The sequence below is a fragment of the Carassius carassius genome, chromosome 36, assembly GCF_963082965.1.
Source record: "Carassius carassius chromosome 36, fCarCar2.1, whole genome shotgun sequence".
NCBI lineage: Eukaryota > Metazoa > Chordata > Actinopteri > Cypriniformes > Cyprinidae > Carassius > Carassius carassius.
Genome location: NC_081790.1, coordinates 8,263,754 through 8,276,216, shown reverse-complemented (window position 1 = coordinate 8,276,216; position 12,463 = coordinate 8,263,754). Strand labels below are relative to the sequence as shown.

Sequence of the window (12,463 nt, the reverse complement as noted above, 5' to 3'; positions counted from 1 at the left end):
CTGTCGTGGAGCGTCTGGGAGCCGCTCCGTAGAGGGGGGGTTCTGTCACAGTGTCTGGGTTGTGTCCCTGGGTGTCCACTAGATGTCCTCCTTCTCACGGTGTCTATCACCTTATCACTTTCTGTCTCCCTTATTTGGTCACCTTCCTCCTTGTTTAGGTAATTGATTGTGTTCCCCACCTGTCTCCTGTTTCCCCATCATCCTTGTGTGTATTTATACCTGGTCTGTCTGAGTCTCAGTCACGGAGTCCTTGTTTAATGTTGTACGTTAATTCTTGCCCGTCATCTTGCCTTGCCTTGCCGTCGTGTTTGTTTATGTTTGGATTGCTCTTCCGGTTTTCGACTCACGCCTGGACTGTTTATGCTCTGTGGATTAACCCCTAATAAAAGGCATACCCGCTATTGGTTCTCTCTCCTGTGTGTTCTGTACACCAGACGTGACAGATCTTTTCTCAGATTTCTTTTGAAACTCACTGCCTGAACGACAAATCTACTTCTGTCTCACTGTTTCACTCGGTTCCATATATCTGTTTCACTCAGATAGATGTCACAGAAGAGGAGAAAAGACAACACAATTTCTGTTTCATGAATACTTTAATTTTAATATTTTTTTATTATTATTATTATATTAAAGGGGTCATATGATGTGATTTCAAATTTTCCTTTCTCTTTGGAGTGTTACAAGCTCTTGGTGCATAAAGAATATCTGTAAAGTTGCAAAGACTAAAGTCTCACATCCAAAGATATATTCTTTATAAAAGTTGAGACTCTGCCACGCCCCCCAAAACGGCTCATTCAAACACGCCCCCACATGTCTACATCACTGTGTGGAAATATTTGCGTAATGCCGCCCAAATGTTCAAGCAAAGAAAGAAGGCATGACTTCAGTAACCTTATCGCAGTTAGTGTTGAAGCAGCCATGTTAGAGAGATGCTGTGTGTATCTAGGCGAAAGCAAAAGCACTTTATTTGGCCTTCCAAAAGTAGATGCATTTAGGAATATTTAAGATTGATTTCAACAGAACAGCAACGCATTGTATGGATGACCATTTCGTGAACCAGAGGAGGTAATTCTGACTTTGCTACAACAATCTGGTGCTTCTGAATCAGCATCTTTAAGTATGTTTTGTTATTAGTTTAAGTATTTGCTATTCAGTGTTCAAATGCGGAGCTTTGCGCATCATCTGTGTGTGTGAGAGAGTATACATACATTATACATTAGTAACTGTCTTTACATCTATTTTGAAAGATTATGGAAAGGGGCTCTACATTTTCAGACGAGTGCTTGCAGTGTTCGGCCAATCACAATGCACTAGGTCAGCTGGCCAATAAGAGCAGCCTGCGCTTGTCAGAAGGAGGGACTTTGTAGAAAATGACCATTTGAGAGAGGCGGGGCATAGAGGACCTACAATAATGTACAGTATATGTAAAGAAATTTATTTTTTGAACATTAAAGCATGTCAGCATATTCTGTTTCACCAAATACACAAAATAATGATCTTTAAAAAAGCATAATATGACTCATTTAAAATAAAATGTCATTAACCATTTTTAGCTTATGTTTCCGAGGAATCCCTTCGTAGTTTAGGAAGTAACATTATACCTTATATGCTTACCTTAGATCTGTTCACTGTGATGGACACAATAAATCAAAGGATTAAAATGAGAAAAACGTATCATGATCATCTTGACAATGTTTGATCATCTTACTGACGATCTCTTGTTGGTTCTCTAGAGTGCTGAAACACTCTGTTGATGCCACGTATGAAGACCAGGGTCCCAGTCCAGGTTACCGCATGGAAACCTCCATCTTTTACGTAGTCTACTTCATTGTCTTCCCCTTCTTCTTTGTCAACATCTTTGTGGCTTTGATCATCATCACATTCCAGGAGCAGGGAGATAAAGCCATGGCAGAGTGCAGCTTGGAAAAGAATGAGGTAGGATGGGACAGTTGAAGTCTTACATAGTAAGTTAAAATCAGCCATGAGCAGACGAGTAAATGGGGTGACGGCAAACTGTAAGCACCATTCACTGTTGCTTTAACTGGAGTTTCAGTGTATGCAAATTCAAGGTCAGAGTCTAGTTTCATACATGCACGGACAGTTGTGAGATGCCTGGAAGAGAAGCACTCTTAAGAGAATTCCTTTCGCCTGTGTGCGTACAGCGCACCTGTCCGTCTGCATCTCCACTACCTTGACTCTAAACTCCTTTGACAAAACAAACACATACACACACAAAGAACAAACTTGACCCCCAAGAGGAACTACCATACCAGTCAGTCAGAACTCTTTGTTCTAAAACCTATTAAGCTGTATTGTTGTCCAAAACGTAATTGAACATCATAAATATTTGATTTACATGGGCATAGAAACTAGAGGGTGTTTAGTTGGGTGGCCAGCTGGTCTCCTTGCCTGATTAACTGAAAAGTGCTCAAAACCTCTCTAAAACCAGTCAACAGACCAGTCTCCCAAACATCTTAAACCCCCTTGTGCTGGTTTAAGATGCAGGTTTTTTAGCAGGTAGTGGTAGTTGTTGTAATTACTGTATGCATTTGTAAAAAAAATTAGAACATTAATATGGAAAAAGATTATTAGTTAACGTTTTATTTAATCTTTTTTACTTCTCTAAATATAGTTCCCTTTCGAGAGTACTCTCGTACTGCGTAAGCTAGCTTACGCTATGGGAAAAGGTCCCCTTTTCTCGAGAATATGAAGCCAAAAATTATCCTTAATTTTTAAATAATGTAAAACGCAGTGCTGCAGCACAGCAGACCCAAGCGAAGCGGCTCGCGCGCTTATTGGCTGTGCTGCGGCAACTGCAGCAACCTATGGTGAGGCGGCGGAGAGTAACGAACCAATGGGGGCGCTTCGCGCCCATTGTACGTCAGAGCGCGCCAAAATAGGCGTGGCTGGAACTATATAAGCCACCGCTTCACCATAGGGATCAGATTTCATCTCCTTCAGCGATCTCACCTGCACTTCGCTGTCTTCTCCGGAGAAGCCTCTACACGCCGTCGAAAAGCCTCTCAGCGGGATAGCACTGCAACGCAGATCTGAGGACGCCGGCTCGTGCTTCATCTCGACGCCGCCTTCAGCACTCGCTTCCTGCTGCGCCATCCGGCGTGACTATATCCTTTTCAAAGCTAGTGTGTTTGCCGCTGCATCACACTTTTTTCCTCCAGAATTCGAGGCGTTGTTTCAAATGCCTCGGGCCTGCGCTTCCTGCCGAGGCCCTCTGCCCAGCGAGGACCGCCACATCATCTGTGTCTCCTGCCTGGGCCGCGAGCATGCTGAGAGCGCACTCTTCAAGGGCGGCTGCCCTGAGTGCGACGACATGGCTATATCGACCCTGCGGGCTCGATTAGCTCAAACCAGCCACGATGCTCCACCCGCTCCGCCTCTTCTCTCTCAAGTGCCGCGTAAGAAACGCCGCGATCAGAGAATGCCTGAGCATACTGCTACACGCGAGCTCACGCCGGAACACTCCCCGCGTGCCTCGCCCGCTCTCTCTCCTTCGCCTGTCCTCTTCGTGGACGAGCAGCGCCAGTCCCTGCTCACCAGCGCCCCCTTCTCCTTCGGAGCGCCTGAGGCGGAAGAGGACAGACACGACAGCCTTTCTCTCGCCGCGTCCAGTAGTGAGGAATGGTCGGGCTCCATTGCGGACCCCCCCCCTCTACAGCACCCAGCTGCACCGGACAACGCGCCGATATCGACGCGGAGCTTACTCGCGTGCTTACAAGGGCTGTCAGCGACCTTCAGCTCGACTGGTCTCCTCCAGACGAGCCCGCTAAAAGCAGGCTGGATGAATGGTTCCTGCAGGGGCGCCCTTCGGCCCCTCCGCAAAGAAACGCCCCCTTCTTCCCGGAAGTTCACAATGAACTCACGAAGTCGTGGAAAGCCCCATTCTCCGCACGCTTGAAGACTTCTGTCTCGTCAGCGCTCTCCTCTGTCGACGGCGCCCGAGACCACGGTTACGAGAGCCTCCCCCCTCTCGAGGAGGCTATTGCTGCACACCTCTGCCCGCCCTCAGCCGCTGGATGGCGGTCGAAGCCTGTGCATCCATCCAAGCCGTGCCGCACCACCTCAGCTCTCGCTGGCCGAGCTTACACCTCCGCTGGTCAAGCTGCTTCGGCTCTACACACCATGGCTGTGCTGCAGGTTTTTCAGGCCAGACTTCTCCGTAACCTGGACGAGTCTGCCCCAGATACCTATGACTTTAAAGATCTCCGCAGTGCTACTGATCTAGCCCTGCGTGCGACAAAGACCACAGCACAAGCGATCGGCCGAAGCAGGGCAAGCCTCGCTGTTTTAGAGCGACACCTCTGGCTCACGCTCACGGAGATGAAAGACGCCGACAAATCCGCCTTTCTCGACTCTCCTATCTCGCCTTCCGGCCTCTTTGGCCAGTCGGTTAAGGGTTTCGCTGAACGCTTCACTGAGGCTCAGAAATTGTCACAGGCAATGAGACACTTCCTGCCGAAACGCTCTAGCTCTGCTGCGGGACGCCGTAGAAATGCGCCGCCCCCTCAGACCTCGAAGCCATCGCAGCCAGACTTACAGTCTCGCCCAGCGACCAAAACCCAGCACCGCTCTCGCTCTACGAGCCGCAAACCGCCAGAGAGACGGGGACCTCGGCCCAGGATTGTGCTGAACCCCGAGCCTCCGAAGCCCTCCTGACCTTCGGGCTGAAAAGACCGTGGTTAAGTCCCGCTGCGGCCAGACCACCACACAAGAAACCTCACATGCTTCCTCCAATCCCCTCACTAAAGGCGGTTGGAGATGTCTATACTGCAGTAAACGAGCCTGTTACAATGCACGCACGCCTGCACACAAACGCCGTTTTCACGGCGACCTCAATAAAGCACAAAAAGAGCTTTTTCTATGTAGGCAGTGTGCCCACTACACAGTACGCACCCCTACATGTATACACACTCCCCCAAGTGTCACAAAGACTCACTCGGGTCTCCTTTCATGCCCACCTTCCCGCTCGCGCCGGAGGTGCTCTAAATGTAGCGCGCGTGCCCACTTCTCAGTGCGCAACCCTACAAATAAGCGCTGTCACCACAGTGTCACAAGCACAGCATACTCGAGCTACTGGTCCCCTCATAACAGGCGGCCAGTGCCCGAAGCACATTCAACCCATAGCCGCACGAGCCGCTGCATGGCAGGCCATCCCCGGCATATCAAATTGGGTTTTGAATATAATAAAACGAGGTTACTCGCTCCAGTTCGCTCGCAGACCGCCGCGCTTTCGCGCCGTGGTCGAAACGAAAGTGAAAAGCGAAATGACACACGTCCTTCGCGCCGAACTGATAAACCTTCTTGCAAAAGGGGCGATAGAAACTGTCCCCCCCTGCGCAGCGCGAGTCAGGCTTTTACAGCCGCTACTTCCTCGTACCAAAAAAGGATGGCGGTCTCAGACCCATCCTAGATCTCAGACGTTTGAACAAAGCGCTTATGACGCGATCGTTCAAAATGTTAACTACCAAACAAATACTCGCGCAAATTCGCCCGAGGGATTGGTTTTTCTCAGTGGATCTGAAAGACGCTTACTTTCACATTCAAATAGCACCCCATCACAGGCCATTCTTGAGATTCGCCTTCGAGGGGCAGACTTATCAGTACATGGTTCTTCCATTCGGCCTCTCCGTAGCGCCCCGTACGTTTACACGGTGCATGGATGCCGCTCTCGCACCCCTGAGAATGCGGGGAGTGCGAGTATTGAACTACCTCGACGACTGGCTAGTTTTAGCCCATTCCGAGGAACTACTGACGACACACAGATCCTGGATCCTCAGCCATTTAGAATGCCTGGGTCTCACGATCAACACTGTCAAGAGCGCTCTGTCTCCCAGCCAGAGGATTTCCTTTTTGGGGATAGACATAGACTCTGTGACATGTACAGCGCGTCTGACGTCACAGCGCGCTCTCACTATTCAGCATTTAGCCGTGTCGTTCAAAGCCGGGTCTCTTTACCCGCTCAAACGATTTCAGGAAATGCTAGGTCTGATGGCATCAGCCTCTGCGGTTCTCAAACTGGGCCTGCTGCGCATGCGCCCACTACAGCGCTGGCTGAGAGACCGTGTTCCAGCGCGCGCCTGGATTTCCGGCCGCGCGCGCATCAGGGTGACCCACGGCTGCATCACAGCTCTGGCCCCTTGGAAGATAGCCAACTGGTATCAGTTAGGCGTAAGCACGGGGGCTGTCTCGAAATGGAAAGTAGTCTCGACAGATGCATCCAACCTCGGTTGGGGCGCCCTGTACGAGGGCAGGTCTGCCTCCGGCCTCTGGTCGAGCCCGGAGCGACTGTTACACATAAACTGTCTGGAGATGATAGCGGTTGAACTATCCCTGAAAGCTTTCCTCCCATTTTTAAAGGGCCACCACGTTCTGGTCAGATCAGACAGCATGTCAGTGGTGGCCTACATAAATCGCCAGGGTGGTGTCAGGTCAGAAACCTTGCACACCCTGACCGAGCGTCTTCTGACATGGGCACATTACAATCTGCGCTCGCTAAAGGTAGCGCATGTACCTGGCATCCTGAACCGGGGCCCGGACATGCTTTCCAGGGCGAATGTTCCCACTGGGGAGTGGTCTCTTCACCCACAGACGGTTCAGTTGATGTGGAGCATCTTCGGCAGGGCAGAGGTCGACCTCTTCGCCTCAGAAGACAACGCTCATTGCCCAATATATTTTTCAAAGAGCAGGGACGCGCTGGCCCTCGATTGGCCCAGACGCCCGCTTTATGCCTTCCCACCGGTCGCGATGCTACCGCAGGTCATCGATCGGGTCAGGAAGAGCAGATGTGCTATGCTGCTAGTAGCCCCACTCTGGACGACCCAACCTTGGTTCTCCGAGCTGATGCAGCTGTCCAGTACAGCCCCATGGCCAATACCGCTGCGGAAAGATCTCCTCACGCAGCTGAAGGGCGCGCTCTGGCATCCCCACCCCGAACTTTGGGCCCTTCATGTATGGCCCCTCAACGGGTACCCGGGAACCTCCCTGAGGGAGTGTTAAAGACCATTACGGAAGCCAGAGCGCCCTCAACCAGGCGCCTATACGCGCAGAAATGGTCAGTGTTCTCCACCTGGTGCGGGACACGGAACCTAGACCCTCACTTATGTGACGTGATGGAGATACTCTCCTTCCTACAGGAGCGTTTAGATGCGGGCAGATCCCCGTCTACGCTCAAAGTGTATGTGGCAGCCATTGCAGCTTCTCATGCTCCGGTGGCCGGCCTATCACTGGGAAAAAACGAACTGGTCATTCGTTTCCTTAAGGGAGCTCGTCGGATGAACCCTCCCCGACCCCCTTCAATCCCTTCCTGGGACCTGTCTACGGTCCTAGAGGCCTTAAAGGGCCCCCCTTTTGAACCGCTTCAGTCTGTCGATATGAAGCTTCTTTCGTTCAAAACCGCTTTTCTACTGGCTCTGGCCTCAGTCAAGCGAGTGGGGGATTTACATGCGCTATCTGTAAGCGCTGACTGTCTCGAGTTTGGGCCTAATGACTCCAGAGTCATTCTCAGACCAAGACACGGCTTTGTCCCCAAGGTGCTCTCAACACCGTTCAGAGCGCAGGTCATCTCGCTGTCAGCCCTTTCCTCGCAAAGCGACGAAAGCAACGCGAGCTTCATCTGCCCCGTCAGGGCTCTTAAAACCTATATTGCGCGCTCCGCCTTATTCAGGAGGTCGGACCAGCTCTTCATATGCTTTGGTGGGCGCACCCGAGGTCTCGCCACCACGAAGCAAAGCCTATCGCGATGGATAGTAGACACTATCTCGCTGGCTTACAAATCTAAGGGCCTTCACTGCCCGTTCGACATCAGAGCCCATTCCACCCGAGGTATGGCCTCGTCATGGGCGTGGTCCTGCGGGATACCACTGGATGATATCTGTGCGGCGGCAGGCTGGGCCTCTCCGTCCACATTTATTAGATTCTATAATCTGCAAGTCCCTGCCCTGCAGGCCAGGGTACTTTCTATATAGACGTGCTAAGCCTTATCACGTCCCCCTTTTTTCGTTCCCTATATAAAGCTCACTAAGGTTGGCTGTTGGGACTGGGATTTCTCCTGCTATAAAGCCCCGAGCTCTCGCCTCGGGCTGTGACAGGTCGAAGTTCCCGAGCGTAAGCTATCTTACGCAGTACGAGAGTACTCTCGAAAGGGAACGTACTCGGTTACTAACGTAACCTCGGTTCCCTGAGATGAGGGAATGAGTACTGCGTAACCTGCCGTGCTATGTGCTCGGACCGGGTGATCGCTTCAGTCGATTTAAAACCTGATCCCTATGGTGAAGCGGTGGCTTATATAGTTCCAGCCACGCCTATTTTGGCGCGCTCTGACGTACAATGGGCGCGAAGCGCCCCCATTGGTTCGTTACTCTCCGCCGCCTCACCATAGGTTGCTGCAGTTGCCGCAGCACAGCCAATAAGCGCGCGAGCCGCTTCGCTTGGGTCTGCTGTGCTGCAGCACTGCGTTTTACATTATTTAAAAATTAAGGATAATTTTTGGCTTCATATTCTCGAGAAAAGGGGACCTTTTCCCATAGCGTAAGCTAGCTTACGCAGTACTCGTTCCCTCATCTCAGGGAACCGAGGTTACGTTAGTAACCGAGTACGTTTTCTATATCTAATACTGTTTTCTATTTGCAATGGTAACTACTTACTATTTTTTAATTTCAGGGTCCAGTTAGGGTCAGTTTAACTGCCAGACATCATAATGCAGCTCTTGGTTTTTTAACAGGGCAATGCTCTATTTTTTCTGATATCTCTATATTTGTCTCTGTTCTTTATCTATATATCTGTATCTTTTCTCAGAGGAGATATTAGCCTGTGTTTAGATATTAAACTGCTGTAACTACGGTCGCAACAAACAATTATTTTGACAATCGATTAATCAACCAATTATTAGAACGATTAATCGACTGATCATCGATTATTTCACTGATCAATCAGTAGACATTTATTGATTATTCAGCTTTTGCAATTAGTTAAAATATTGAGATATACATATTCTAACAAATAAATTGAGGTAATCACATCAGCTTATTATGTAATTACAGTTATACAATTAATTTATACAAATAAATATATTTGGCACACAAAATGAGATGGCAGAGAACATCTCTTATTCACCCTTTAATTAGCTATTTTTTAAGTAATATGGCTAAGTGTATTACTGTAACAAAATAAAGGTACTGTAAGTGATCAGACGTTTTATTTTTGGATAAACTATTTTATTCACAACATAATCTCTCTTTAAATACCTTATAGGGTTATGATAATCAAAACAGTCCTGAGCTAGAGTACAGTATATTGCACTGTCACCTTGTTAGTAAATAGCACCTGAAGTGACGATTATATGTTGTATATGATGCTTCTCAGCTGTTGGTTGTAATATTGGTGAAGTAAATCCACTCTTTGCTGAAGAAAAGTTAGCAAACTCTTGAGCTGCATTATTGCACGCTCTTACATTAGGCCATATGAGATCAAACAACTACTCAACAACAAACATATTTGGCGGCAATTTTTCAATGTCAACATTGTCGATTAATCGTGTCAGCCCTAGCTTTATCGATTTGTGCAGCTGGTTTGATGTTTATCTTCTAGCACTCATTCGTTCACAGCCTTTCATTCATTTGATTTAGAGAGCTCTGGGAATACCAATGCTGTTCTGGTAATCTAACATGGAAAGATCATGGCGATGAGTAGTTGGTGTTCACTTCAACACTTTGTTGATGAGTTCATGTTGAGATAATTGTGCTATGATTTAATCTACAGCGAGCTTGTATCGACTTTGCCATCAACGCCAAACCTCTGACACGCTACATGCCGCAGGACAAACAATCTTACCAGTACAAGATATGGAAGTTTGTGGTGTCCACTCCGTTTGAGTACTCCATCCTGACCATGATTGCCATCAACACAGTGGTCCTCATGATGAAGGTAAAAAATTAATATTCTGTGTCATTGCTGTGAACCACCTTTTGGAATCTTTATTTTTTTTAAAGTGTACCAAAGTTGTAGACAAACGGTGAGTCGTTCCATCACACAGACAGAGGTTCAAGAATGCTGATTATTGCCTATGAAATGATGTGCGTAAATATTCATTTATGAATACGTCATTTCTAATTTTGGACTCCTGTAAGCCTGTTTCACAGATCTTTTGAATATTTGAGTGAGTGCAGAGTGAGTCACTATCTCTCTATGTTTTTCTGCTTCTGTAGTTCCATGATGCTCCTAATCCATATGAAGACATGTTGAAGTGGCTGAACATCATCTTCACGGCTCTCTTCACGCTGGAGTGCATTCTCAAGGTTATTGCCTTCGGCCCTCTGGTGAGAGACTCTGATATTACGTATATTTGATCATTATAATCAGTGTTTCATACTAAACTACATTTACATTTATGCATTTAGCAGATGCTTTTATCCAAAGCGACTTACAGTGCATTCAGGCTATAATTTTTTTTTTTTATCAGTATGTGTATTCCCTGGGAATTGAACCCACGACCCTTTGCACTGCTGAAATAGTGCTCTACCACTGAGCCACAGGAACTATAAACTTGTCATTCGGCACAAATACATACAGCAAGACTGAAAGTTCAATTGCACTTTAGTCATTTCAGGCTTTACAAAGTAAAAAAATTTTGTCTTCCAGTATTCTGTTATCAACACAATTCATATTTAAACTGGTAGAACATTTTTGCTTAAATGTATTTACTCATAGTTACATTCAACAAAACACAATGCATTGGGCTTTGGTTTATTATAGTGCGAAACATCTGCCATGCAATATCTGAAAAAAAAAAAACTAAATAAAAATATGTATCTGCAATGCATACAGCACATACATTTTGCAGTCTAATAGTGCAAAATAAATTGCAAGGTGGACCAGACTTTTTGCTGATAGTAAAAACTAGTGGTTGACCGATATGTGTTTTTTAACAGCCGTTGTCGATATCTTGGAAAGAAGGGGGGCCGATATAAAGCCAATATGTTTTTTTTTCTTATTATTCTTATTATTAATATTTAAGAAATGTGAAATCATTTAACAATGGATTAAAAAATAAATGTGTAAAATAAACATACTTATACTTTAGATGACAAGGTATTTTTCACAAATAAATAAATATTTAATACAAATATAATAAAAAGGAAGTAAACACAGTATGCAGGATACACATGCAAACTTCACAAGATCTCACAGCTGGATTTGACTAAGTTTACAAGGTTTTGAAATTAAATGTTCATTAGTTATTAAAAGATTTGTTTAAATTATATAAATGCTTATTTGCTTAATCCTGATGGCAAACAAGAAAGTATTATAATGTTTGCCTTTCTATTACTAATAGGCCTAATATAAAAGCAATCGTTAAAATACTTTCTGTATACATTAATTCCTTTGTTTAATTCTTTTGTTTAACTGATTTGATTATTATACATACTTCTATCTGTATTAGAAAGAACTGTTAATGACGAACAAGAGGGAGAGTGTGAGCACTGTGTGTGCTCAAGCACTGCCGCTCTCAGCGCGGTCAAAATAAAAGTCCCACCTCAAATACATCGGCCAAGCAGAAAAACGTATTGGCTGGTGCCGATATTTAAAAAAATGGCAAATATTGGCCATGGCAATATATCGGTCTACCACTAGTCAAAACTCAAAACTAGTTTGATTCAAATTTGAGAGGAGCTGAATAAAGTAAGAGTATGAATGACTCATTTGAGTGAAATGTGGAGCCCTGTTGGTTGATTGACCCCCCCTCAGGGCTGTCTGCAGTGCAGGAACTGTGAAATCAGCAAAAGGCTAATGATGGCCCGGTGGGTGAGAAAAGTGTGTACAATATGAGCAGCGGTGCGTGTATTGTATCATAAATCTCTCTTTAGTGCCGCCTGGTCTGACCTGCAGCAGAAGGTCTCATCTCAAGCTTCATTTCCATTTTTGAGGCTCTTTTTTGAGCTTTTCTGGTGCGTGATGCTTGCGGATACCTCCACCTGTTTGGAGCTCAGGGTTGATTAATGGGTCTCGCTCATGTTGTTCTGTCCAGGATCCATGCCTAGCAGCAGTCAACTAATCTTTGCCCCATTCAGGAGAGACATGAAACCAAGACACTTGACAGACTGTCCTGCCATGAAAGATCTATTAGACGACTCACCAATGTCTGCATTTCAGTCTGCCTGAGTTTGTGTCTGAATGATTCTCTATATTTGTAAGAGCCAAATTGTCCTCTTTAGAATTGTAAAAGATTTCACAAGTAAAAGTGGTCCAAACTTTAACTAAATCAAAATCAAATTGGCAAAAGAGCTCTCTAAGGAAATAAGAGTTAAAGTGGAGTAATTATAATTCATTCATTCAAAAACAATTCGGCTCTGCTGAAAAGCTCTGAATTACCATCTACAGCACCTGCCTTTTAATGCTACATCATAACTGAAAGAGGGAGAGTTCACCGAAAAATTTAAATTTTGTTATC

The 12,463-nt window shown here is 46.2% G+C and overlaps 1 protein-coding gene across 1 annotated transcript in view; it reads left to right on the top strand.

The window, feature by feature from the left end:
* The window catches only part of cacna1bb (calcium channel, voltage-dependent, N type, alpha 1B subunit, b), a 137,908-nt gene that overhangs the window by 103,845 nt on the left and 21,600 nt on the right, over window positions 1–12,463 (top strand). The window contains exons 30-32 of the mRNA XM_059526108.1: window positions 1,734–1,935; window positions 9,775–9,939; window positions 10,221–10,331. Coding sequence (XP_059382091.1) covers window positions 1,734–1,935; window positions 9,775–9,939; window positions 10,221–10,331 — 478 coding nt within the window. The remainder of the gene's footprint in view (window positions 1–1,733; window positions 1,936–9,774; window positions 9,940–10,220; window positions 10,332–12,463) is intronic.